Below are 25927 nucleotides of genomic sequence, written 5' to 3'. Positions count from 1 at the left end.
TAGAAACCTTATCTGTTGAAGGAAACAATGTTCTTTTCATTTTTAAGAAATATTTGCCATTTAAAAAAAAGTGGAATTTACACATCTTAGCTGTAAATAACCTCACCAGTCCTGTTTATTAATCTTTCAAGTTACGTAATCACAGATTTATTAATGTATCATAGTTAGCTCTGCCATGTATCACAATAAAAGGCAGTGAGCGCTACAGATTAGATACAGATTAAGTGCTCCTGAAGTCCCAAGGATGAGCAAAGCATCTGCACGTAGCTGGCAAAGAGCAAATACTTGGCAAATGAGTATATCAGGTGATTGGGAGAATGATGATGATGATTCATTTTATAGTTAAAAAAACAAGAGATGCTATTAAATAAGTATATTGCTGAGCAGCTGGTCAGTGACAGAAGCAGGGCAAACACTCCAAGGCCCTGTCCTCCCAGTGTGATGCTTTGTCTAACACCTCACACAACCTCTCTTTCCAGGAAAAGAGGTCCTCACCTCTAGACTTCCTTATTTCTAGTGATTACCATCATACATGTAATTGGCGAGAAAAATTTACAGTCTTCTGCTTTCAAAACACGTGATATTCCTGATTACAGAATTATTGACAGTGGGAAAATATGCTGCAGTTCTGTTATGCCAGGCTTTGTTCTCTTAGGTAAAACCAAGCAAGAAACAAGCAGTTCAGAGGCAGTTCAGAGGTTCCACAAAGTCATGCGGGTCCTATCTTCCTGCATCATTCCTCTTAACTTCCATCCTCAACATGGCCTCCTGATCCAGCATGGCTACTGGAGTTCTGCCATTGCATTCATATGACAGTCAGCATGACAAAAAAAGAACTGAAGAGAAAGAGGAAAGAATGTTGAATCCTCTCCCATTTAAACAGCCTTCCAGGAAACCCCATCTGCATATTTGTGTATATCTTCCTCATTTACCAAGACTTGGTCCGGAGCCACAAGCGGCAAAGAAGCCTAAGAAAGGGTCTTTTACCTAAGCATGCTCCCCAGGTTCCTGTCACTAAGGAAGATGGGAAAATAAATACTGGGAAAGAACTGCTCCATGTGCTTTTCCCAATATATAAATAAAAATAATGTTCTCAATGAAGTAAAGACGATATTAAGTGACTAGAACTCAGAACTGGGTTCACTTCAACTACCACACAGTAGCCCCCTACCATGCAATAAGCACGGGAATTAATTAAGCAGTGAATGAGACACGGCCCTGCCTTCTAGAGCAAATGGAGACATTCAAGAGATGATGAGTTGTTTCAATACAATACCCCAACTACTAAGTGTAGAACTTCAAAAGAAGGGGAAAAAATCATCTATCTTGGTAATTAAAAGGAAAGAAATCTTACAAATATTTTAAGGACAGATAGTCACTAAAAATAATAAATCTCTCATTTTAATAACAGTATTTTTATGTTAAATTAAAATTATACTATTGCTTCTCATTTTCTTTTACAAATCATGATTGTTTACAAAAGCAATCATGGATTTAAGATTGTAATAGAGTCCAAACCACTCACTCATGATAGCAAGTCCTCCATAATCTAGCCCTCAAAGCCTTATCAAAATCCAACTTTTACACTGTCTCAACATTCCATCCAGACTGGTCTAATTACTAACCTCTAACAGCAACATGTGCTCATCTGTCCTTTCAATTATAAACAACTCCCTTTACACACACACACACACACTCACTCACTCCATTCAGCTAAATTCTTTTCTTCCTACAAACTTATAACACATCTCCTCAATGCAACCTGTCCTAATCAAAGTCTCCCTTTGATCTCCGTTAGCTTTTTAACCTGTACCATTAATATGATTCCACAGGTTTCATTTCTTATTACAAGTTTTGTATTCCTGTCCAAACTTTCATCTCTGTGGGAGCAGGAATTAAGTTTTATAGCTCTTTGTGTCTTCTGAGTCTGAAGTAGCACAGATGTTCTGTGAATATTGATAACTTTGATAATTATCAATCATACCCCTTTAATCTACACACAGAGGGAAGAGTAGGAGAATAACCCTAAAAATGAGATACCAACTTGGGAAATGAAAAATAAACACATCAGACTTTCCTTTTTTTACACAGAGAGTTGCAAAGATAAGCATAAAACAGTCTCTTGAATTAAGAGGTTTAAGAATGAGTACAGCAAAGTCATTTATCAGGTGTTTAGAAATTCCAAGATAAAAGCTATCAAATTTGTTTAAGATCCTCATCAATCATCCTAGATGCTTAAATGATGAGGCAAGGCATGAATAAAATGCACATCCCTGAGGAATAGTGCCACTAACACATATACTTATTAAATGTTGGACTGGTTAAATAATCCTTGTAAAAAATATGATGGATTTTTCTTTTAGAGCTTCCTAATACCTTACAACAAGAAAGCCATTTCTAAGGAATTTCCCCAGTCACTGAACTGGGGTGGTCAGGGGGATACAAGGCCATTTCATTGCCAATAGAGAAAAAATAAAGTAAAATAATGATTGATGTCTCAGGAACTGGATGGAGGGTAAGAAAAAGCTGACTTTCAGCGAGTACTAAAAAGAAATCTGAGTTTCATAGACATATTTAGCACTCAGCCCATTAGTCAGCTCCCCCATGACCAAAGTAAAAGAGACAGGACTATACTTCCTGCCCCACACCTCATTCATTCATTTATTCATTCCAACATACTAAATACTAACATCCATTAGAATACCTTAGGCTGCATGTAACAGAAAATGCCCTCTCAAACTGAATTTTGTCCTATAACATGATGCTACCAAGGCTGGAGACTTTTCAAAACTGACTAACTCAGTGGCTAACAGACGGGTGGATGTCTTCAAGGACTCAGTTTCTATTTTTCCTTTCTATCAGGGATGGTTTCATCCTAAAAGTGGCCACAAGATGACTGTAGTAACTCTAGTTATCACCTTCACACAACAAAAAAGGAATAAAGAATCAGCTCTTTCAATTTTTTTTCCTATGATTAAGAAAACTTTCCCTCACTTTTCATCGGCCAGGACAGGATCGCATGCTCACCTTTAGTGACTAGTAAGGAAAAGAGCTCCATGATTGGGTTAGACAGTTTGCCAGCAAATTACTTAGTTCTGCCACTGCAGCAGGAATAGACAATATGTAAGAGCTGCCATATTCCAACCACCTTTACAAAGACTGGTGGAGGTCTGGATTTGGTTTTACATAGTTTGCTGGCTCCTAGTTTAGACTAACAGAAGGTATTCCTGGAGCTGTATATAGAGTCATTTTCCCAGAAGCATGTGGTAGACTCATAAACAAAACTGAGATAGAAAGTTGAAAGAGAAAAGCAAGCAAAATGGATGTAGACCCAAGGGGGTCTGCCACAACCCACTCTGCTCCATCCCAATGCTACTAATGTGAGGTCAGGCTGCCTATGACCCTTTTGTGGTTTCTTTCCCTCTTTGAAGGATTATAATAAAAATAAAAAGTGAATTTCTTCAGGGAGCTGGGGATCGGGGTAAGAGGAAGAGTGGAAAATAAATAAGATTCAGGAAGAAGAATGCAACTAGCAAATAAACCTGAAAGACAGAAGAGGAATCTTTCTTTTTTATTCCTGCAGTTTACTTTTGTGGATTTATTCATTTTTTGAATAATTATTAAGGATGTATTATATTAGTACTTAAAATTTACTCAGTATTTATATGCTAAGCATGATGCCAAATGCTTCACGTGAATTCCCTAATTTAATTTTCACAATAATTTCCTCAGATACATTCCCCACTTACAGAAGAAGAAATACAAGTACCGCAATGATAGTGTAGGGAAACCAGGCCATCCGGCCCCCAGAGCAAAACCCTTATCCACAATGAAACCACTAAGCTAACCCTGAGGAAAATGAAGGAAAATAAGACAGACCTCACCTTTGGGAAACATGCTGTAGTTAAAAGACAAAAAAATCCAACAACTAAAATAACAGATTATTAGGGTTATAATACACATGGGAAATAAATAGGGTGCCCTACTTCACAGAGGGTGCTCATGGAAGGTTGCATTTATGATATGACCCAAAGGATGAGATGGAGCCAGTCATGGGGAACAGGAGTGGGCCACCAGCAGCAGATGCTGGCCAGAGAGCAGGAGCATGAAGAACATTCCCAGCTCATGGATCCACAGCTACAAAAGCCCAGAGGAAAAACAGAGGTGGCTTATTTGAGGACCACAAAGAAGGTGAATCTGACCACAGTCTGGGGGAACCAGGAGAACACGATGAGAGGTTCAGAGACTTGCAGACCATGAAGTAAAGCTTGGGTTTTATCCTCAGTGCCATGGGAAGCCATTAAAGAGTTTGAAGGAGGAGGATAATTTCAAATAATTTTGATTTCTTAAAAAATCTCACTGGTTGCTGCACAGAGGATGTAAGTGGATGTAGAGCAGCAGGTAAGGGGCTGGTGCAGTTCTCCAGGCAAGAGAAGAAAGTGATATGGCCTGGGTTAGTGGATTCCAGATCTGACCTTTTTTCATCAACGTATAATTCATATGCCATGAAACTTGCCAATTTTAAGTGAACAAGTAACTAGCTTCTAGTATATTCACAAGGTTGTGCAACTGTCATCACTATCGAATTAGAGAACATTTTCATCATCCAAAAAATGAAACCCCAAACCCTATGCCCTTTAGTGGTTACTCCCCATTCATCCCTCTTCCCATCCCCTGGCAAACACTAATGATATTAGTCAGGGCTCCCCAGAAAAACAGAACCAGCAGAAAACATAGGTAGGGAGGTAGATGAAAAGGTAGGCAGATAAATAAATAGGCAGGTAGGATAGGTTAGATAGGTAGACAGATAGACAGACAGATAGAGATAGATTTTAAGGTATTGGTTCACACAGTCATGGAGGCCAACAAATACCAAGATCTGCAGCTGGCAAGCTGGAGACCCAGAAGTATTGATGGTTTATTTTCAGTCTGAGTTTGAAGGCCTAAGGATCAGGGCAGCTAATAGTGTAGCTCCAGTCAGAAGGCCAGCAGGTCTGAGACCAGAAAAGGCTCATTTCAGTTTGAGACCAGATGGCTCATTTCAGTTTGAGTTGAGGAAAAAAACAATGACCCAGATCAAGGCAGTCAGGGAGGAGGAGTTCCCTCTTTCAGGAGGGTCAGGCTTTCCATTCCAGGCAGATCTTCTGGTCTCATCACATCTGATCACCACATTATGTGTGCTAATCATAATGCCCCATTTTCCCCCTTACCCCTTACTTCCCACCTGTCCTGCCCAGTCCCTTTCCCTTGGTAACTGTTGGTCCATTCTTGGGTTCTGTGAGTCTGCTGCTGTTTTGTTCCTTCAGTTTTTGCTTTGTTGTTATACTCCACAGTGAGGGAAATCATTTGACACTTTTCTTTCTCTGCCCGGCTTATTTCACTGAGCCTAATGAGTGAGGAATGAGATGAGGAAATGAGTGAGGAAAATCTGCTTTACTCAGTCTACCAATTCAAATGTTAATCTCATCTGGAAATAAACCTAGAATGTTTTACTGAAAATCTGGCCACTTACGGCCCAGTCAGGTTATACAAAATTAACCATCACACGTAGCTACTTTCTCCCAGATACACTCTGAATATAGCACAAACAAGACCCTAAAAGTAGCACATTAAGCCAGAAGTTTTAACTGACCATCTCCCAAAAAAATTTCAATTCTAAATATATTAACTATTAATAGTCAAAGTCACAAGTTTAGCTATATTCAGCACTTGTTTTTATAAAGCTTTTAAAATCCATTTATATACTTTACAAATTTCTCTCTATGAGCCTGTCACTAATTTTTCCAAGTAGCTATCTATCAATCCCTATAGTTAAATCAGTAAGGAGGAGGGGAAAAGTTCTATTTTTCTGTATGCTTCATACTTTATATGGGTGTTTAAGGGTTTAGAATAAAGTGTCTGGAGGGGAGGGTACTGGACAAAATTTTTGAAAAGATATTATCTAATGAAAGAAGCCGTCAAGTAACCTAAATACATTTAAATAATATCCTGCCTACCTGAATGGGAGGTATTCATATATACATTTCAGTGAAAGCAGATATTCATCACAAAGAGACGCCACTATAATTCTCAGGGGACTTGCTCTTCAGGGACTTCTCGGATTAGCACTAAATCCGATTTCAACTGAGAAAGACAAGATCAGAAGCTGCCAGCTTCCCCCTCTGCATATCCTTTATTCCCAAAGAACTCTCCCTGTTTCTCACAAACGACTACCAGACTTAAATGGTTCCAGGAATGATTTTAATGTTCAATATTTACAACTCCAACCTTATTTATCTACCCATTTCTTCATACATTTGGAAACCTTAGGCAGAAGTAGTTCAACTGCAATGAGAGGACATGGAGTCACACCACCGCCCTTACTTCACAGCCCATGAAGCTGAAGGGCTTCCATTTCATATCAAGTCAAGAAATGGAGATCCTCTCCGAAACTGATCACAGTCCTTGATTTGGAGAAAGTACTATCAAGAGTGCTCCTTCCTACCACGGTCACTTGACGAAGGATCTCTCTGGGTCTGTTCTAGGTCACATATGGATCCAAATGCCCACAGGTCATAGGAGTAATGCTCAAACAGGTGTTCCTCTAGCCAATTATACCACAAAGTGATTTACTCTGGAAACCCTAACTTAAATCAATTAGTTTGGGTATAGAATCACTGTTTAAGAGGAAGCCTTTAGTATGTGTTTATATAGGAAACAGATGGTATGTGACTGACATATCATAAAGCAAGTCAGCGAACAGCTAGACCCACTATGCAGGAGCTGACAATCACACAGCACTACACGAGGGTGAACAAATTAAGGGTGAGATTTTCATTAATGGAGGGTCTACAATATGCATGTACATAAAACGTACTGTTCCTTTATATAGTTGACATTTTTACTTGAGGATATAAGAAAAAAGTAACTACAAACCCTACCCTTCAAGAGATCATTACTCAGAAAATTCTGAATTCATCAAGAAAGCATTCTGATTAAACAATGACAATATAAAATCAAATTTGTTTTATTCTGTTATCACACAATTTCTAGATAGCCTTCCTTTAGTTTATAAAGGATCTTAATATCCATTAATTAATAGTGATCTGCTCTGCAAAGCTAAAAAACTGGCAGGTGATGAAGCATTACCTGTATTTCTGCAAAGAAGAAATTGAGGCCCAGAAGTCAAGCCCTTTTGCCTAGTGTTTGATGGCTACCGAGTGGTGGAGGCAGAATTCAAATCCAGGGCTTCCTATCTCTGGATCTAGTTCCAGGATTTCCCAACAGGTGACATTTCTGGCATTTTGGGCCAGATGGATCTTTCTGTGTTAGAGGGGGCTGGCTGCCCCATGTGATGCAGGGTGTCTAGCAGCATCCCTGACCTCTGTCTACCAAATGCCAGTAGCAAAGCCTCCCTTGAGTCACTAGAATGAAAAATGTCTTCAGATATTACCAAATGTCCCCTGGAAGACAAATTCACACACCTTCACTGAGAGCACCCCCCCACATCTTGTCTCCTTTCTAGGCTTCTATTCAGGGCAATAGAAACTATATTCATTTATAGTATATGGCAATTCTGATTTATGAGGTCATTAATTTTTCATAAACCAAATGTAAATATATATATAAAAAATTAATTGTACCAAATCTTTTAGGATTCCATAGTTCGATTTTTTCAAAGAGCCCAAGGCAATTATAATGTCTCATAATCAACAGGAACATCAAAGTATAGATGTTTGATGAAAAGTAGAGTAGGAAAGGAAGAGTTAATAGAGAGTGGTGGTGCTTAACCGCCAAGTTCTGGAGCTTTCAAGGTTTAAAAAAATTTTTTTCTTAGGTCTATTTACATATTAGTGAAGTTACAACAATGAAAAAGTAGCACATTTGTTTCATTTCCACTCCCTCTCTTCCTGACTGATATTATCCATACTTTTCAGGAATGGCAGGGATGTAAAAAGAGATGCCTAATAAATTACCCAGTCAGTATCAGCCAAGGAAAAAACCACCGACAGAACCCCCCTCTTTGGCACCAGCAGCTTCTCCTTGGCGGTCCTCAGCATGGCCACTTAAGACCCCCAAGCATGTAATCCTACTCAATTTATGCAGAGTATTTAGTATTTTGATTTTCTGGTATCTGGAGCTTGTTTTCATCACTATGTCATGGGCTTTTCTCTGCTACAGGAATAAAGAAACCATCTTAACAAAAACCCTAGAAAGGAAAGAGTTAAAATGAAAAAAATGTATATTCTCATTGGTAAATTCTCTAGGGCAGCTTTTGACTAATTTTAATGATATATTCTATCAATTAGTATCTTGATTATTCAACTATAAAAATCAATTGAGTATATAAAATGCAAAATAAAGAATACAAATGTATTGAAATTATACCTTGAAGTAGAAAAGTAGGTCAGTTCCCATAGTCATGTATTCTGGGTCTTTATTCATTAGCATCATGTACCAGCTTCTGGAGACAGCAAACCCAGCTTTATCTACAACACCTACTGAAGCAGGGGAAAGGGGGCACTGAGAAGCTGCCTGTGACAGCAACCCTGTACAGTTTTAGCACCACATTTTACCTCTGGTGAGACCAAATCTGAATTATACTGGACAGATTCTATTCCTCCATGTGAACTCCTGTGGCTTAGAATCATTTTATCACCTAAAACACTAAGGATAAGCTCTTTGCATTTTCATAACAAAGATCCATGCACAGGATGTGATTCTCATTCATATTTCACTTGTTTTCCAAACAGACCAATTTCAGGTCTAAAGGTCAACACCTAGTAAAGATGATGCCAGAGTAAAAACAGTGCCATATGGAACTTTCTAAATTTGACTGAAAAACACATCCAAGAGAGCCAGAGTAACCTCACAGAGAAACACATTACTGTCCATATGCAAGGCAAAATGCTGTGTAAACTAACTTAAGCTAAATGTGACATTTGATGACCATGCGTGCAAGCTATCACTTTACCCTTTGTGAACCTGTCCTGGTTAATACTTATCAACCAAGGCTGGCCTCCCTCTTAGGAAACTTTGTTTTTAAAAAAGGGAGAAAGGGAGCCATCTGTAAAGGAGGCTGTGAGGAGAAAGCTCCATATACTGGGTAATCGCAGGCTTCATAGAAAAAGCCCTTCTTTCCCCCAAACCGCAGAGTGAAGGGTGGCATTCTAAGGCAGGAAAGAGAACACTCCTGAACCCCATTCCCAGTGAGCACCTGTCCTGTAAATATAATTCACTCCAGAGATGCCTGAAGGATTCTAGAGGAGAAGAGCAGCCTGGACTCATCCACTGGCCCAGTCTCAGCAGCCGACCCAGCCCTGCAGTGTCCCTGACTTGCTGGGTATTCTGCCTTTGCTATTACCCTAAGCAAATGCCAACCACATTCCATGTATTGTGCAGCAGATACAACAGGAAATGAACCCCACCTCATTGGCTTCACATCACAAGCTTCAGCTTGGCTAATTAAAAATGTAGGAAAAGTACCATCATTTCAACATTTTCAATCAAGAGAACAAAATGTCACGCACCGACCCATATCCAAAAGGAGCTGCGCTGCTGAATTTCTGGCAAGGTTAGTGTGCCCTGTAGAGAGTGTGACCTAGGACAACTGCAGCACATGGTCCAGAGAGGAGAGTTGGAGACAGCATGAGGGAGAGAGGCGTTTCCATCTCAGTCTGTCTCACACCAGCTGGGTGACACAGGGCAGCGCCTTGACTTCTCTGAGCTTCATCCAGAAAAGAGTCTTCATTTATGAAGAGACATACTATAGCTCAGAACTGTGGGAGGATTAAATAAAATACAATATAACAGAGATAACAGTGTATTGTTTACTATTTTCCTCCATAAATTAGGCTCCCTGGAAATCATTCTGCAAGGAAATTACATAAAGGCAGCCTTGGTCTAACTGGGAGAAGAAAGCCCACTACTTCAGGCTTCCAAATTACAGTGAGGAGAAAAGGAGGGTGTGAAAGCAATGGTGAGACGGGTGTGCCTAAGGCCCCCTCAGTAAAGCCAAAGTCCCAGAAGGGGTAGATGTGGTGTTAGACAAATTGAGGGAACTCGTTACGAGAAATGAAGCAGCTTTATTTTCTAAGTGCATCTGAACCTGATGGTGTAAACTGTGATCCACCAGAGCTACAAGTCAATGCTGATCTCATCTTATCAGATTCAGCTGAATTTTCTCAACACCATGCTTTAATTTTTTCATTAAATGTTACCAGTCCCAAAGTCAAGGATTCCACCCAGCTGCGCTGGTTCAAAAACACTTGCCAACTAGAGATATATGAGTCCAAAGCAATAATGTTCCCAGTCGCTTCTACTTTAAAAATTAGTCCAATGCCGGTCAAAGCCAGGACACCCAGATCTACCAACACAGATTGTATTTGTCACAGTGACCAGTTACTGCCTGAAATGGGGAGGAGGCAGCCTGGTCTCTTTCCTCCCTGCTGCATACACTGGCTGTATTGAGAACAGCAAGGAGGAAGCAAGAAGGCGGGATTTGCTTACGCAGCAGCAGTCCCCATTCTGCTGGCCACTCAACTTGTTGATATGATGCCAAAGACAAATAAAAAGCCACCACCAGAGTGCTAAATACTGAAGCCTTCTACCACCCATTCTTGGTGTAGGCAGAGCATGCTGCCAGCACACAAGATGCTAGAACAGGAATGTTTGCGTATCCTCTGAATTCTCCCAGTGGTAAGCAGAACACACTCTCCTCAGGCATGTACATCCTCACATAGCTGGGGTACAACTGCTAAGCAAGGCCAGCAATGCCTCCTTCTCAACCACCTGCTGCATCTGTAACATTGAGGTCCTCAAGAACTCTAACTGTCCTACCCGCCAGACTCGGGGGATGCTGTGAAGCTGTGGCATGTAGGGCTAGATCTCCACTCTCCCCATACCAACCTGCCCTATCCCTCAGCTCTCTACTCCCCTGTATCTCATGACACTTTGAGTTGCCAGCCAACAGGAACTCCAGGTGAGAAATGAACACACTCCTTCAACACTTCCCTGTGCTACATGCTGGACCAGACAATTCTCCCTGGCTTTGGAGGCTTGGTTTGAGAGAGGAGAAACATGAGGAATGCCCCTCCCAAACGAAGGACCGAGGCAATGACCATATCACAACCTTGATCTCCCAGGTACATGTTATTCTTACTGGACAGGTGAATAGGGAGTAACGGAAGCTCTATGGGTCTGCCCTCTCTTAGCAAGCCCTGCCAACACTGGGCATTTCTCTGATCAAAATACAAGGGATGCATTTCCTTATGCTCTAAACTGTGAGCTATCTCCAGCGCAAAGAGGAATGGTGAGGGGCAATGCTTAGTGTTGTTACACATCACCCTGTGATACCCTTAATATCAGGCAATATAAACTCAGGTTCTCATCTCCGGCCTCAGCACGTACCAGCAGTCCCCTAACCTCTCAGGATTTATGTTCCTCAAAAGAGAATAATACCATCTGCCCAGAAACTTGCACAGTGTGGCACCGACTAAGGAAAGCATTGTGAAAACTATAAAGTTCTAAAATCACATGTTAATATGCTGAGAGACAAATAGCACCCTGTTTATTTTCAAAGAAGGATAAAGGAGAAGTTGGATGAAGTCTCTGCCCTGCATTTTTCCAAAAGCAATGGGATTGGTTGAACCCACCCATTTCCTAAGGTCACAGGCATGGTACCAGCCAAGGGGCCTTTCCATGGGGCCTGGATTTCTCGTTTTACTGCTTATGTATCTCCAGGGCCTCAACATTCACTGAAGAGTCTAAATGTAGAGCTCAAATGTGCCTGAAATCTCACAGTGGTTCAAGTGCCTTGTTTTAAGATGAAGGAGATGGAGAATGAAATAAAGCATGAAATAAAGTGTTCTCTCTGAGGGCAGCTGTGCTGGGCTGGAGGGAAGGGCTGGCTTCTCCCCAAAGCTGGGAAAGATACAACACAATGCAACCACATGAAGTAACCTGAAAAGTGGTCTCTGCCACTTTGGCAGGGTCAGACAGCAGTGATGGGGTGGAGAAAATATGCACTGTACTCAGCTACTGTGAGAATTGAAGTTGACTCTAGGGAAGCGTGCAGGCTCCTAGGCTTCTCATTTTGCTGTAGAGGGTGTTATCTACAAAGCCATCTGAAGAACTAAGTGTGAGGCACTGGCTGTGCCATGAGCTCACTAATTAAAACGTATTAACAGCCCTGAGTCCTATTATCCTTTCAAAAGAGAGAGAGCCAAGCCAGGCCTCCAGCAGCAGGGAAGATAATTAAGTAAAACTGTTTCTCACAGATAAAATAATGGATATGACAACAGATGCCCCTCTTTCCTGGATGGGAGGCGACAACAAAGGAAGAATGTGCTTGTTTCCAAAATAAATGCAACAGAGCTGCAGGCTGAAGATCAGCCCCTTTTGAACACCAGAGCAGAGAACAGACCTAGCTTCTGTGCCCTGCCATGAAGCAAAAATCAATGTTTCTACACACGTTACTTATTTCATTATGTACTTGCACTTTGCCTTACAAAAGAAGCTAATACAAATTCAATACATGCCCACATTTCAAACATAATGCTGCTACCTTGCCAGCCATGTGGTGCTCCCACCACAAACTCTAAGTGTCTTTGACATCCAAGTGTACACAAAATGCTGCAGAAAGCAACTCTTCCCGGGAGCCTTGGGCCTGCCTGCACTGTCATCTGCCATTATTCTTGCTCAGCTGCAGTGGATTAGAGATAAGAACAGTCACCCAACACATTTTTTTCCAACACAAACTATCAAGGTCACATGCTGATGGCTACTGGAAGCACATCGCTGGCTGCACGCCTAATTACAGATACCACATTCTTAGCAGGAAAGCCACAGGACACATTAATGGGAGAGGAAGCCCTAAAACTGTTATGCATGAAAGGTCTAAACACAGAGAAAAATGAAACAATTCTAAGTATTTTTCTCTAAAGGATAAATATTAGATTACAGAAGAAGACTGCTCCTGTAGAGAAACTGAATCCTAAATATTAAGCAGTAAAGAGAGCTATGATTCCTCTTTGCAATAGCCCAGAGCTACTAGGAATGAGATCTCCAAGGCAGCTTCCTAATTCTTCTAAGGAGTAGAGGGAACGTACATCACATGTGTGCATACTTTATGGATTGAGTGTAGGTTCCCATTATGGCAAATTTCAGCCCTGTCTGTGCTCTCAAATATTAGCAAAGATTTATGAAATGTGATCACAAAAAAGCAACTGCCATTCATCCTATAGCCCACAGCGAGGCAGCTTATAATAGAAGCCCAATATATATACACTGAATACATGAACAAAACAGAGAAAAAAAGAAAGGCCTTTATTTATTTACTATAAACATCGTGGCACATAATGGTTTAATAAAAATATAAGACTGATTTACTACATTATGAAAGTTTCTACTTCCTAAATAGGGTGAGAAAGAAACTACCCAGGAAGCCTACTATACTGGCAAAAGGACAAAGTTGAGAGAAATAAATCGTACTATGCTAGACCCTGGTGATGGATTTCACCCTAGGGTAAAACACACACCAACTTATTCTGTCATTTGATGAAGAGGATGATCAAAGTATAACAAAGTCTCCCTAGGTATAAAAGCTGAGTGAAAATTTTTATGAATGCTGCTTAAAATATAAAGTTACAGTTCAATGAAAATCAAAGCCATGTGTGTAATTAAAATTATTCGGAGAACTCACACTTACATGGGCAAATGATTTTCCAAAATAGGAACAAAGTAATTCAATGGGGGGAAAAAAAGTCCTTCCAACAAATGGTGCTGGAACAACAAAATATCCATATGGAAAAATAAATAAACCTCAACCCCTATTGTCATACCTATACACACAATTAACTCAAGATGGATCATAGACTTACTTAAATGTTAAAGTCAAAACTATAAAACTTTTAGAAGTAAAGAAGAGAATATCTTCATGACAAGGGGTAAAGATTTCTTTGGCAGGATACAGAATGCAGCAATTACAGAAGAAGGCTTTATTGAAATGTAAAATCCCTGCTTGACAAAAGACAACATTAGGAAAAAGAGTAGGCAAGTCATAAACTGTGAGAAAATACTGTGAAGACATACCTCTGGCAAAGAATTTGCACTCAGAATATACAAAGAGCCACAACACATCAATAAAGAAAAGAAAACTACCAAATTTAAAATCAGGACAAGACTTCAACAGCAACTACACAAAGAAAGATATACAAATGACCAAAACACATGTAAAAATGTGCTTTCATCATTGGCCACCAGGGAAATGCAAATTAAAATTACAATAAGGTACTCCTACACATCTGCTAACACAGCCACAATTAGGTAGAGTGAAAACTCAGAATGTTGCCTAGGATGGGAAGCAACCGAACACTCATATTTTGCAAATGGAAGTGAAAAATAGTACAACCACTTTGGAACAAATCCTTGGCACTTTCTTATCAAGCTAAATAAAAACCTACCCAATGATCCAACCATTCTACTCTTAAGATTTTCCCCAGAAAATATAAAAACAGATTGATCACAAAGAAAACTTATACAAAAAATGTTCATAGCCACTTATATTATTCATAACAGCTAAAACCTGTAACCAATCCAACTGTCCATCAAAAGAAGGAAGGGTAAACAAAATGTGGTACAGTTCCACAAGGGAATACTGCCCAGCAATAAAAAAGAAATGAACTACTGATATACAGAACAATGTGGATGAATCTCAGAAACACTAGGCTCAGTGAAAGAAGCCAGACACACACATAAAAAATATGGAATATATAACTCCATTTACATAATGTCCTAGAAATGGCAAAACGAACTATGATTTAGAGCCAGAAAAGTTGTTGCCTCTTGGCAGCAGGACTGAAGAGAGGATTTACTGGGAAGGAATACACAAAAGCTTTTTCAGTGATGGAAATATCCGCTGTCTTGACAGAGATATGTGACATACAGACATGTGATTTGTCAAAACTCAAATGGTACACTTAGGATTTGTGCACTTGATTGCATGTAAACAAAATGTTAACGAAAAGTAAATAAATGTTAATGTCTCCTTAGTAGATTTGCTTTTGTAGTGGCAGAGGTTAGTAATTCTTAAACTACTTTCTATGTATCCTAGACTTGAGAAAATGTGTATATGCGTTAAGTATAATTGAAACCAGGTTTCTCGCTATTGGAAAAAGGAGTTGCATACAGAAAGGAGAAAGACATGAATGTCCCTGTGTTGTTTGATTTGAATTCAAGTTACCAGTATAAACGGGTAGTTTTTCATATGAACAGATAGATACAGACTAAAGATATATTATGTACATCTTTGCATACTCACACACACACACACAAGCACACATTTTCTAGTTCTGTCTACTAAGATCTGAAAACAATGATATCCAGTAAAAAAACATTTTTGGCTCACAGATCTGTTTCTAAATACCATTCTCCATTAAAGGAATAAGGGCTCCTTTCAAGGGCTGAAGCAAAAAAAAAAAAAAAAGTATATAATGAGCCCAGAACATCCTATGCTAGAAAAAAGGAAATGTTCAAAATACAAATGAAATAGGTAAAAGTGACACAGAAGCTAGACTGAAGGGGATTTGATTGGCTAAAATCTGGGCCAGTTTGTGCATCAAATAAAATAATCAAAAAGATTGACTAAAATAAGAATCTGTCAGTTCATATTGATAAACATATAAAAATAAGAAAGGAAAGGACTTTTCAATAGAAGGTCAACTAAGAAGCACAGGAGGAATATTGATGTTGGAAAACCATTACTGTTGCTAAGACTAGTGGGCAAAAGTTTGGTGGGGACCAGGATACTTATATAGTCTGAATGTATCACCCACAAATTACTGATTGATTACAAAAGGGAAGAGTAATTTTATAGGGAAGGTCCTGGCAGACTTAACAAAATGAAAACAAAAAGTTATCATCAATACTAGACAAACTGATTATCATCTATGATATGATATACTGGGAAAGACATGATACTGCATGTGTTATTAGGGTCAAAAACTTAAAAGTTCAATTTAATCATGAACCCACAAACCAAATTTAAGGGACATGCTACAAAATAACTCTTCAGCAATGTCAAAATCAACATAAGACTGAGGAACTCTTCCAGATTAAAGAAACATGACAACAAAATGCAAGGTGGGATACTAGACTGTGTATTGGACTGGAGAAAAAAAACAGCCATAAAGGTCACTATTGGAACAACTAATGAAATTTAAATGTGAACCAGAGATTAGATAGGAGTAAAGTAGCAATGCAATATATCCTGATTTTGATCACTATACTATGGTTGTGTCAGAGAATGATCTTGGTCTCTGGAAAGGGACAATCTCTCCAAATTACTCTTAAAGGGATCAAACACACACACTCACACACACACTAAATAAAGCAATCCTTGGAGGAAAATATAAAAGATAAGTGAGTCTACACACAATACAGGTAGGTCACAGGGAAGGCAGTATAGCACAGAGAAGGTAAGTAGTGGTTCTACAGCATCTTACTACGCTGATGGACAGTGACTGTAATGGGGTGGGGGGGATTTGATAATATGGGTGAATGTTGAAACCACACTGTTGCTCACGTGAAACCTTCCTAAGATTATATGTCATCAATTCCTGTACAACGATGTAAATATACTTAATACTACTTAAACGTATACCTAAAAATCATTAAGATGGTAAAAGAAGAAAAAAAGATCATTTCTAGCTTTGTGTACCACAAAATATCTTCTTTGCTATTCATGACAACAGGAAAAAATTATTCTCCTATAAAGTGCAATTTCATGGTTACTGTCTTTGCTGGGACTTTCCTTACCTTCTCAGTCCAGTTGAACTTACCCCAGCAGGTCGGGTGGAAGCAGAACCCCAGCCTCCAAGAACGGATGAGAGAGAACAGAGGTGCTCTTACCACAAGGCAAAGATCTATAAACTGGACTAGGGGTTGGTGAACATTGTGTAGACCAATCCAGCCTACCCCTCTTTTTGTACCACTCATGAACTAAGAATACTTTTTACATCTTTAAATAGTTGGGAAATAAAAATGAAAAAAAAAACAGAATATGTCATGATACATGAAAACTACACAAAATTTAAATTTCAATGTCCATGAATAAAGCTTTCTTGGAACATACCCACACACAAAAAAAAGATGGTATATCAATGATACCTTAATTTAAAAAAATAAGTGAGTCTAGATAAAGGGTATACAGGAGTTCCTTGTATTATTATTGCACAACTTTCTGGTAAGATTACTAAAAAGGGAGTCAGAGAAACATGAGTAAGCCATAAAAAAGCTACTTAACAAATGGAAAATAAACAATAAACAAGTGGTGGCACACTGAAATTAGGGTACTTAGGAGGAAGGAGAACAAATCTGAACTCGCTGATTCATGAATCAAAAATTACTTGCATCCTAATTTTTGTTAAACATTTCTGGGTAAAAAAAGAGACTATAAGACATGAGCATTTACCTTCATTATAGGATAGGTTAGACATAAATTCAAGTAATCAGCACATGAGATGAACTGTGATCACTACTACAACAAAATACAAGTTTAACAGGTAGCACTGACCTCTGCCTGGGAGATCCCAGGATAGCTTCATGAAGGATGTAAACTTAATCTATGGGCAGGATTTCGACAGAAGAGAAGTAGGAAACTCCACACAGAGGGAACATTATGGAGAAATGCCCTGAGAAGCAAACTTTGGATTTATTGTAGGAACTGGGAGGAGAGTATGACTTGGGAATACAGAGTATGAGAAGGAACAGTAGGAGAAAAGACTAGAAGGAGTTTAAGGATAGACCATGTAAGGGCTTTGAATGCCAGAGGTGTATGAATTTAATTTTCAGTCAATGGAGTGCTCCAGTGCTTTGGGATAAGGAAGGATGGTGAAGGAATGGCTATTTCATGTAAAAAGTCAGGCAAGAGGCTAATCTAACTGCTCAGGAAAGCAGGAATAAGAGTCTGCACCAGGAGAAGATAGAAAAGACAGGTATTCCTCCTAATCCCCTTCTCTGGTCTTCTCACCCTCACCATAAAAAAGGCTCAAGGTGACCACCAATGGCCAAGCAAGCTAATAAGCATGAGATACCCTTGCAAAGTGTTTTAAAAGTTTATCTCAAAAATAGCCTGTGAACACTCCATACTAGAATGAAGGGATTCTGTACAGATTTATTAGCTCTTCTATTTCTCTACAATAAACCAAGGAAAGCTTTAAAGCACACCCTTTAAAATCCCAGTGTACAAAAACTCCATATAAACACTGCCTGTGAAGTTTCTTTCCAGGTAAATTCATTTTTAAAGAGAGAAAATACCCAAATTCAAAATACTTCATTTCTCTAAATGTTTTTTTCCAGATTCAGAAGTAAATTTGTGCCTGTGTCTACTGTCAAACTTCACAGTGAAATTTACATTTAATATTTCTTACATATCATCATTCTGCAACTACAGATGGTCTCTGACTTACAACGGTTAGACATAAGATTTTTTGACTTTATGATGGTGTGGAAGCAATATGCAGTCATCGGTAGAAACCATACTTTGAATTTTGAATTCTGACCTTTCCCCAGGCTAGCGATAAGCAGTCTGATCCTCTCTCACGACGCTGGGCAGCAGAACCCAGCCACAGCTTCCAGGAAGCCATGTGATCACCAGGGAAACATCTTCATACGCTGACAACATCCTGTACCCGTACAACCATTCTGTTTTTCACTTTCCAGCCCTCACTGCACTGAAGGAAGTCATGTGCCCTGGTGAAAGCTATGCTCACACAGAAGGCACCACCCCCTCCTCTTCTCTAATTCACACAAAGGCACAATACAGATTAGCTGTGATCCCCAAAATGTATTCAGTAGTAGCTATTATTCTTAAACATAAAGCAATGGGTAGGATGGCAGGACTCAGAAACCATTCATCTTCAACAGTATCTTCTGGTCTAGAACTACAATATTTTATTAATGGAGGGAATTAACCTAAACTAACTCAACAGATGTAATTGCCTAAAAAAATTGGGAGGATAGATATTCCTGAGTCAAAGTTAAGCAGCAGTGGCAGAGAGGGAACACTAATAAAGTCAGGTTGTTAAATCAAAGAAAGAAAACTGGCAAAACAAAACTTTTTTAAGTTTCCCCTTTCTTTGACCAAAACAACACACATAGCTGTGTTTGCCACATACCCATAAGGACTGACTGACTTAGACCTCAGTGCTGAATCTAACTTGTTGAGTCTTCCTGAGTCTAACCTGGTGACATTTCAAACACTGACCTGGCATAGGGAAAACAGCACATACAAGCATCTGAGCTGATCACTTGGATGAAGAAATTAAACTATCAATTATTTTATACCAAGTCACTTTTTTGCCTAATATAATTAGCCAAATTTAAAACCAATCTCAAGAAACAAATGGAAATCCAAAGAAGACACCCTTAGCAAAATGTTCAGAAGAAATGATAAAACTAAGAGTAGTTCTTTGAGGAAAAACTCACAGAGAGCTGTAATTATCACTATATCAACACTGTCTCTGAGCCAGACTATATCATGTTCCCTCTACAATCAGAAGTAAGTGGATGAACCTTTTTTTTAATTACAAACATTTTTTTCATCCATTACATGGTACCAAACATTGAATTCACCAGCAAATATTAGAGATCGATTTCCATTGCTGCGGAAAGGGCCTTATCCATGTGGAATCATTGTCTGTTAAAAGGCTATTTATTCATATAGTATATATAGTGTATTGGATATAGATTCAATTGTGACAGACATCATATTAAAATTAGATATATGTAAGTTTGCATTGTCCAAATTTATATGAGTAAAATACTACTTTTATAATAAAGGCTTTAGAAATTTTAAAATATTGCCACAAAACAAATTTGCAAATAAACAATGTGCTTGATGCCATATCAAGCAAAACAATTAAGGACAGAACATTGCCTAAACTGAATCCACCTCTGTATACTTGAAAATAGCATACAGCTTTTTAAAACTCACAATACTGCGGACCCCTCTTGTTAATATTCAGTTTTCACTGACTGACAGTAACAAAATTCCAAAAGAACTCATACTTGAGCCAAGGTAGCTGATACTTACTTCAAATTCCTTTTAGCAAATTCTCAAAACATTTTTTCAGTTTTGATGAGTTCACAAAATTTCCAAATGGCTTAACTTCATCACATAAAAAATGTGGTCTCATATTACCCAGCTTTTACTAATTTGGTATCTTGGGAGCTTTTGCAGAAGTTCATAACAACTGCCCATAATGAGAAGTGGGATTGGTGGGTCACTAGGGAACTGATCATCACATAAACAAATTATATTTCCTTCTACCCAATAGGACAACATTACAGGTATATTCAAAAGATGTGAGGAAATGTCAGAGAAGGAAATAAGACACAGGGTCTATACATTTTAAACATATAACATAGTAACATCTATATCAGTTGTCTATTATATACTATCCCCTGGAAATATAACTACAAATGCAACTCACATATGTAGTAAGTTTTCTAGTAGCCACTTTAAAAAAGGAAAAATAACAGGTTAAATCAGCCATAATGTATTTTAACCTAGCATTTATCATTTAAACATAGAGTCATATAAAAATATTAATGGGAAACGACATTCTTTTAGATGTACTAAATCATCTAACTCCAGTGTGTATTTTACACTTACAGCACAAGTCAGTTTGGACTAGCCACATTTCAAGTGACCAATAGCTTCACGGGTCTAGTTGCTACAGTATTAAGCAGGATAGATCTATACTTTCTGTGTGCAATCATTAGGTTTTTATTCAATTCCATTATGTCTGCCCTGAACTAGTGATCATTTTTGCATTTAGAATATGTATAACACTCTGAACAAACATTGAACTGCAACAAAAATACAATGTAGGCAGGGATTGGAAAAAAACACTCCAGCTAGAGTGCATAGAGCCTAACAAAAGTCATGTTGGGAATGGGTCCTCTGGCAGAAGGCAGATTTACATCTACAATGACTCACAGAAGAGAAGAAAGTTCACACAGGCTGCCCCTGCTGAATAGACCGAGGTACAGGTCACTAGACTAATATCCAAGAAATTTAATGACTAGGAAATCTAGAAAATTGATCACACACACACAAAAAATATTTTAAGCTGGCCTGAGAAGGAAGGTAGTAAAGCACAAAATTATGCATATGTGGGAATGATGCCACCAAACAGCACAGAGAAGTATGTCATACTTCCTCAACAGCTCTGCTAGGACTCTAATATATTGAGCTTGTGTTTCCAGACCTCAGCATCCAATCTTACAAGATTAAGAAAATGTACCTATAAACTGGAATGCTTGCAAAAACTGCCAATAAGACTCTGCTTTCTGTCGCAGTTGATATACAATCCCAAAAGAAAAGAGTGAAGCTCGAGACACTGATCTGCTAACAGCAACTCTGCCCTTCTAAACCATCTCCCACATCACAGAAAACAAAATGTTAACCAAACAAAAGCCTCTGAGTCAGAAGGGAAATAGCTGTCACAAAGGTAATGCACTAAAATCCCTCCCTCACTCTCACACTAAGTATCTAAGAACTACTCTAAATCATTCAATGAGCATGGTTTTCTGCTTTCTCCTAAAATCTCCAAGGTTTTCCTCAGTTATAGGAGACGTGGATTCAGGCAGCAAGAAAGGGAAGGAGGAGTGCCACACTGGAAAAAGTTGCCACATTGAAAAGTACCAACTGGGATGGAGCAGAGAAAGGGCAGTGGTAATGAAGATAAAGGTGAGCTACTGGGGACACTGGTGTAGACGCAACAAGGACACACTCTAGTTTCACATTGGATTATCTTCATAAAAGCATCTTCAAAACGATGAGCCTGCAGCATCAACATACATTTAAGCTATGTTCAGTTCCATTTCATTTTAGAAATGTTCCCACCAAAAACAGCTATAGTTAATTCTCATTATTCACACATTTCATATTTGCAAATTCTGCCACTTGCAAAAATTTATTTGTAACCCCAAAATCGATACTCCTGGTGCTCTCACCGTCTGTCGTGGACAAGCACAACACAGCAACAAATCTGAGGCAAAGCACACTGTAAATAAGTGTCCTTTTTGCAGTCTATTTTGTGCCAAGTTGTCTTCCTTTTTATGCTTTCTACAGGTGATTTCACCCTTTAAAATCGTCCCCACGCAGAGTGAAGGGCTGTCTGGTGTTCCTGGGAGGTTATGATGTGCCTTATGGAGAAAACGCATGGATCACACAAGCTTCCTTCAGGTGTGACTATAGTGTTACTGGCCATGACTTTTACATTAATGAGTTAACAATATACATTAAATAAGAAGTCTTTAGACAGAAATAAACGCAAACAAGGTTATGTTTTGATCGGTTGATGAAAATGTGACCAGAGGTTCTTCCTTCCACTAGGAGCAAAGCTTCAGGATTTCCTAATTCAGTCTTTGTAGCACAGCACAGAGCAAACTACTGCCAATAACAAGAATTAACTGTAAATGGCAAAAGCTTCAGGGCTTAAATAAAGGACATTTCCAGATAATTATCTAGTAATTAACTAGTATTATAGTTAAAAAGTAGCTATAGTAAGAAGCTAAAGGTGATGGTTGACCACAGGTTTATTTCCGAAATTCCAAACACCCCAGTGTCACACTGTACCTACTCTATTTAAAAATACAATCACAATAATGAGATGCCCAAATAATGCAAAGGTAAAAGAAATCACTTAAAAAGCATTTTGCTGGATGAAGTGAAGCAAATATTTAAAACATAAAATGTAGGCTTTAAAACTTAAAATTGATTTATACAAATCAACCTTTTAATATAAGAAATTAGCAAACTTTCTCTTACCCAGAGGTAATACAAAACTGTATTTACATAAGGAAACACTAAAACTGCATATAAGTTACCATTTTTTGATTCCCTTCAGAAAGTAACTGCTATGCAAGGAAACTTTTGGAAGTGATGGATATGTTTATTATCTCCATCATAGTGTTGATTCAACAAATGTATTCATATGTTCAAACTCATCAAATTGTATACGTTAAATATGTGCAATTTTCTGTATATCAATTAGGCTTCAATAAAACTGTTAAAAAGGAAAAACAAGTGGTGCATTACAGGGAAATAAAGTTAACTGCAATGACTACAAATTAACACCATACTAGTGAGTGTGTTCCTGCATGTTAACTGAATGACAAGATTGCTTTTACCAGGAAATAATCATGTAGTATATTATAAACTCTGTTTTTATATTTCTGTAAATATTTTTGCAATATATGCAAAAAAAATGCCTTTTTGACTTTAATCTTTCATCAAAACAATCTTTATCAACACTCTCTATCAAAATCTGAGACCACAAATAAAGCTGTCAAATCAGTCATGAACTGCCACACTACATCTAAGGGTCACTGAACATAAGTAGGTTATCTGCTTTAGAAGTCCTGTGACACGAATTTCAGTCTCAGAACTTTGCCAAAAATATTCTCTGCCAAAAAATGTTTCAACAATTCCTCTCTAACAAAAACTAAAGAAACTGTTTTGAAAGGCCTTCTGTCTCAAATTCTTCAAAAATGAAAAAATCTTTTCCTAATGAAAATGAATATCTCTATATTTTATTTTTCAAATTGAACTCTTTATACCAGTTTTCTTAAAGTGGGGTATTTGTCAGCCAACAAGTCTGCGTTGGCCAGAGTCTTAATTAAAGTGCTAGAAATAAAGCAGCAATTTCTTTTTCTGGGCAACAAATCTCTCTCTGAAGGTGTGATTTCCTTCACACTCTCAAATGTTTCCTAAATTAGTGATGTTCCCTTCTCTGGGCTTAACAACTCACTGTAACACTGAAGCCTAAGACACACAAATGTAAATACAAGAAAGCAAATAGGGAGAAAATTCTTAACCTTCAAAAGGGAGAGAGACACTCATGATTTCTCAAAGACTTTGCTGACAATGTAACCGTTTTCTGTTTTCGTTTTTAAGTATATAGTCATATGTTAGTCCCAAACTATACATCCTTGTTTTCAGAATAAGATTCTTCATCACTAAAAAAATTATAAAGTTCTAGGTTAGAAAGCTTTAAGACTTGCAAGCAAGAGAACCCACAAAGTTAGAAATCATAGGAAACAGAGCGATGTTCAAACAATGTACAGTTAATGTTTCAATTGCTCTAGTCCATTACAGGAGAACTGACCCTGTTGGAGTATTTGCCACACTATGTTATATGACGGTCCTAAAGCACTGGATCTATCTTCTGTCTATCCCCATATTCTCGCCCAGTGACAAGGTAGGCTCTTAATGTCCATTGTAAAGGAGAAGGTAGAAGTTGAGAACAGGGGGGTAATGATCAGTAAACAAGAATGCCAACAGTAAAAACTTTTCAAAATGTCAAAAGAGACAAATCAAGTATGCTCAGAAGAATGGAAACCTATTCTATTCCAAAAAGTAAGCAAAAAAAAAAAAATCAACTTCCCAACAAGAATAAAAATAAGAAGCAAATCTTTTCAAATTCCTATTCAACAGACCCTTTTACATTTGTTTTCCACAACTGGAAAAATATATTAGAGTGTAAGATGAATTGCCACAGAGAGAGAAATAAAGATCAACAATGCCTTTACACTGAAAAGAATTTGTTTGAATTCATGTATCAAATTTGAAAAGACATTCAATCTAGACATTCCTCCTGACAGACTCATTTCTCCAAAAAAAAAAAAAAACTCTAAGATTCAGAAACTAGATACATTCCATGTTGGGGAATTTATCCTAAGGAAGTATCTAAGGATAAATACCTAGATATGGTAAAAGTATAGCTATAACAGTATTTTTCACGTATCTATAACAGCAAGAAGTCGAAAACATTCTAATGATCAACAACAGGAATAGCTGAAATATATTTTGATATACTTACACAGTGGAATTCTGTGCCCTTGTTTCAAATGATACACATCTACCCCTGACATGGGAAGATACTTATGATATAACAACATTCGATTTTTTATAAAATACATGAATGACTATATATATGAAAGGGATATGAATGAATGGATATATAAAAAGGTATTAACAGTAATTCTCTTAGCATTTTCGACTTGCTTATATTTCCTAATTTCCTTTACAATAAACATGTAGAAGTAAAATACCAAAACAAGCGAATAAAGACTTGATTTCTCATTAACATCCTCAGCCTGAAATAAACAGATGTTCCACTTCATTCCACCAGAAAAGTCACTTCCATTTAATTCAACAAAAAATTCTGGATGCTTACATATAATGTGTTTCCCTCAGATGTAAGAATATTTTACCCATGTATAATGAAGACAAATGAATTGGAATGCCTAAGAAATGAGGTATTCTAGTTAAATTATTTTCAAACAGTAAAAACAACTTCCCCTCAAAATGAACTAGTTCAGGTTCCCATACAGGTAAATGGCATATGATGAACAATATTCAGTTTTTCTCTTATGAATGAAGATCTGAGTGCCTCAAAAGCCAGTGCAAGTTGTAAGGCTCTGGACAGAGAAAATACAGACAGAAGACTAAAATGAATGTGTTCTGACTCAAGCACACACTGTGGGAACAGGTTGCCTGAGTAAATCCCAGATGCGCCATTGTTTTCTAACAATCTGTGTCTGTTTTAAGGTATAACACAAAAGATCCTAGGCTGGCAGTTCAAGAAGCTCTCAGTTAATTGAAGTTTATTCTAAGTCATTAGACAAAGTTCTTATATATCAAATAAATACAGAGAAGAACAGCATTTGTAAACAAATGTAAGTTTTAAACCATGTTCACACAAGACAGTATAAGATTTTGCTCATTATCAAAAACATACACCAATCACCTAAGGAAGACTTAAAAAAACATGTAGCAAAGGCAGAACTGGAAAAAAGCAAAGAATGCTAGATTTCACTATATAAAGACTTAGATGTCCCCTTTGACAAAATACCATAGACAAAACAAGAAGACAAC

The 25927-nt window shown here is 38.0% G+C and overlaps 1 protein-coding gene across 4 annotated transcripts in view; it reads right to left on the bottom strand.

Annotated features, from left to right (window-relative positions):
- The window catches only part of ELAPOR2 (endosome-lysosome associated apoptosis and autophagy regulator family member 2), a 206715-nt gene that overhangs the window by 152380 nt on the left and 28408 nt on the right, over positions 1-25927 (bottom strand). Inside the window, exon 1 of one of the 4 annotated variants that reach the window (XM_073238898.1) lies at positions 18540-18665. The exons of the other annotated variants lie outside the window; for them this stretch is intronic. Within the exon in view, the coding sequence (XP_073094999.1) occupies positions 18540-18623 (84 nt within the window). The 5' untranslated portion in view covers positions 18624-18665. Of the gene's footprint in view, positions 1-18539; positions 18666-25927 lie in introns of those variants that run through there. 4 annotated transcript variants of the gene reach the window in all.

This window comes from Manis javanica, chromosome 6 (genome assembly GCF_040802235.1).
Source record: "Manis javanica isolate MJ-LG chromosome 6, MJ_LKY, whole genome shotgun sequence".
Classification (NCBI taxonomy): domain Eukaryota; kingdom Metazoa; phylum Chordata; class Mammalia; order Pholidota; family Manidae; genus Manis; species Manis javanica.
The sequence above is the reverse complement of the archived record's forward strand: the minus strand, read 5'-3'. Positions and strand labels throughout refer to the sequence as shown.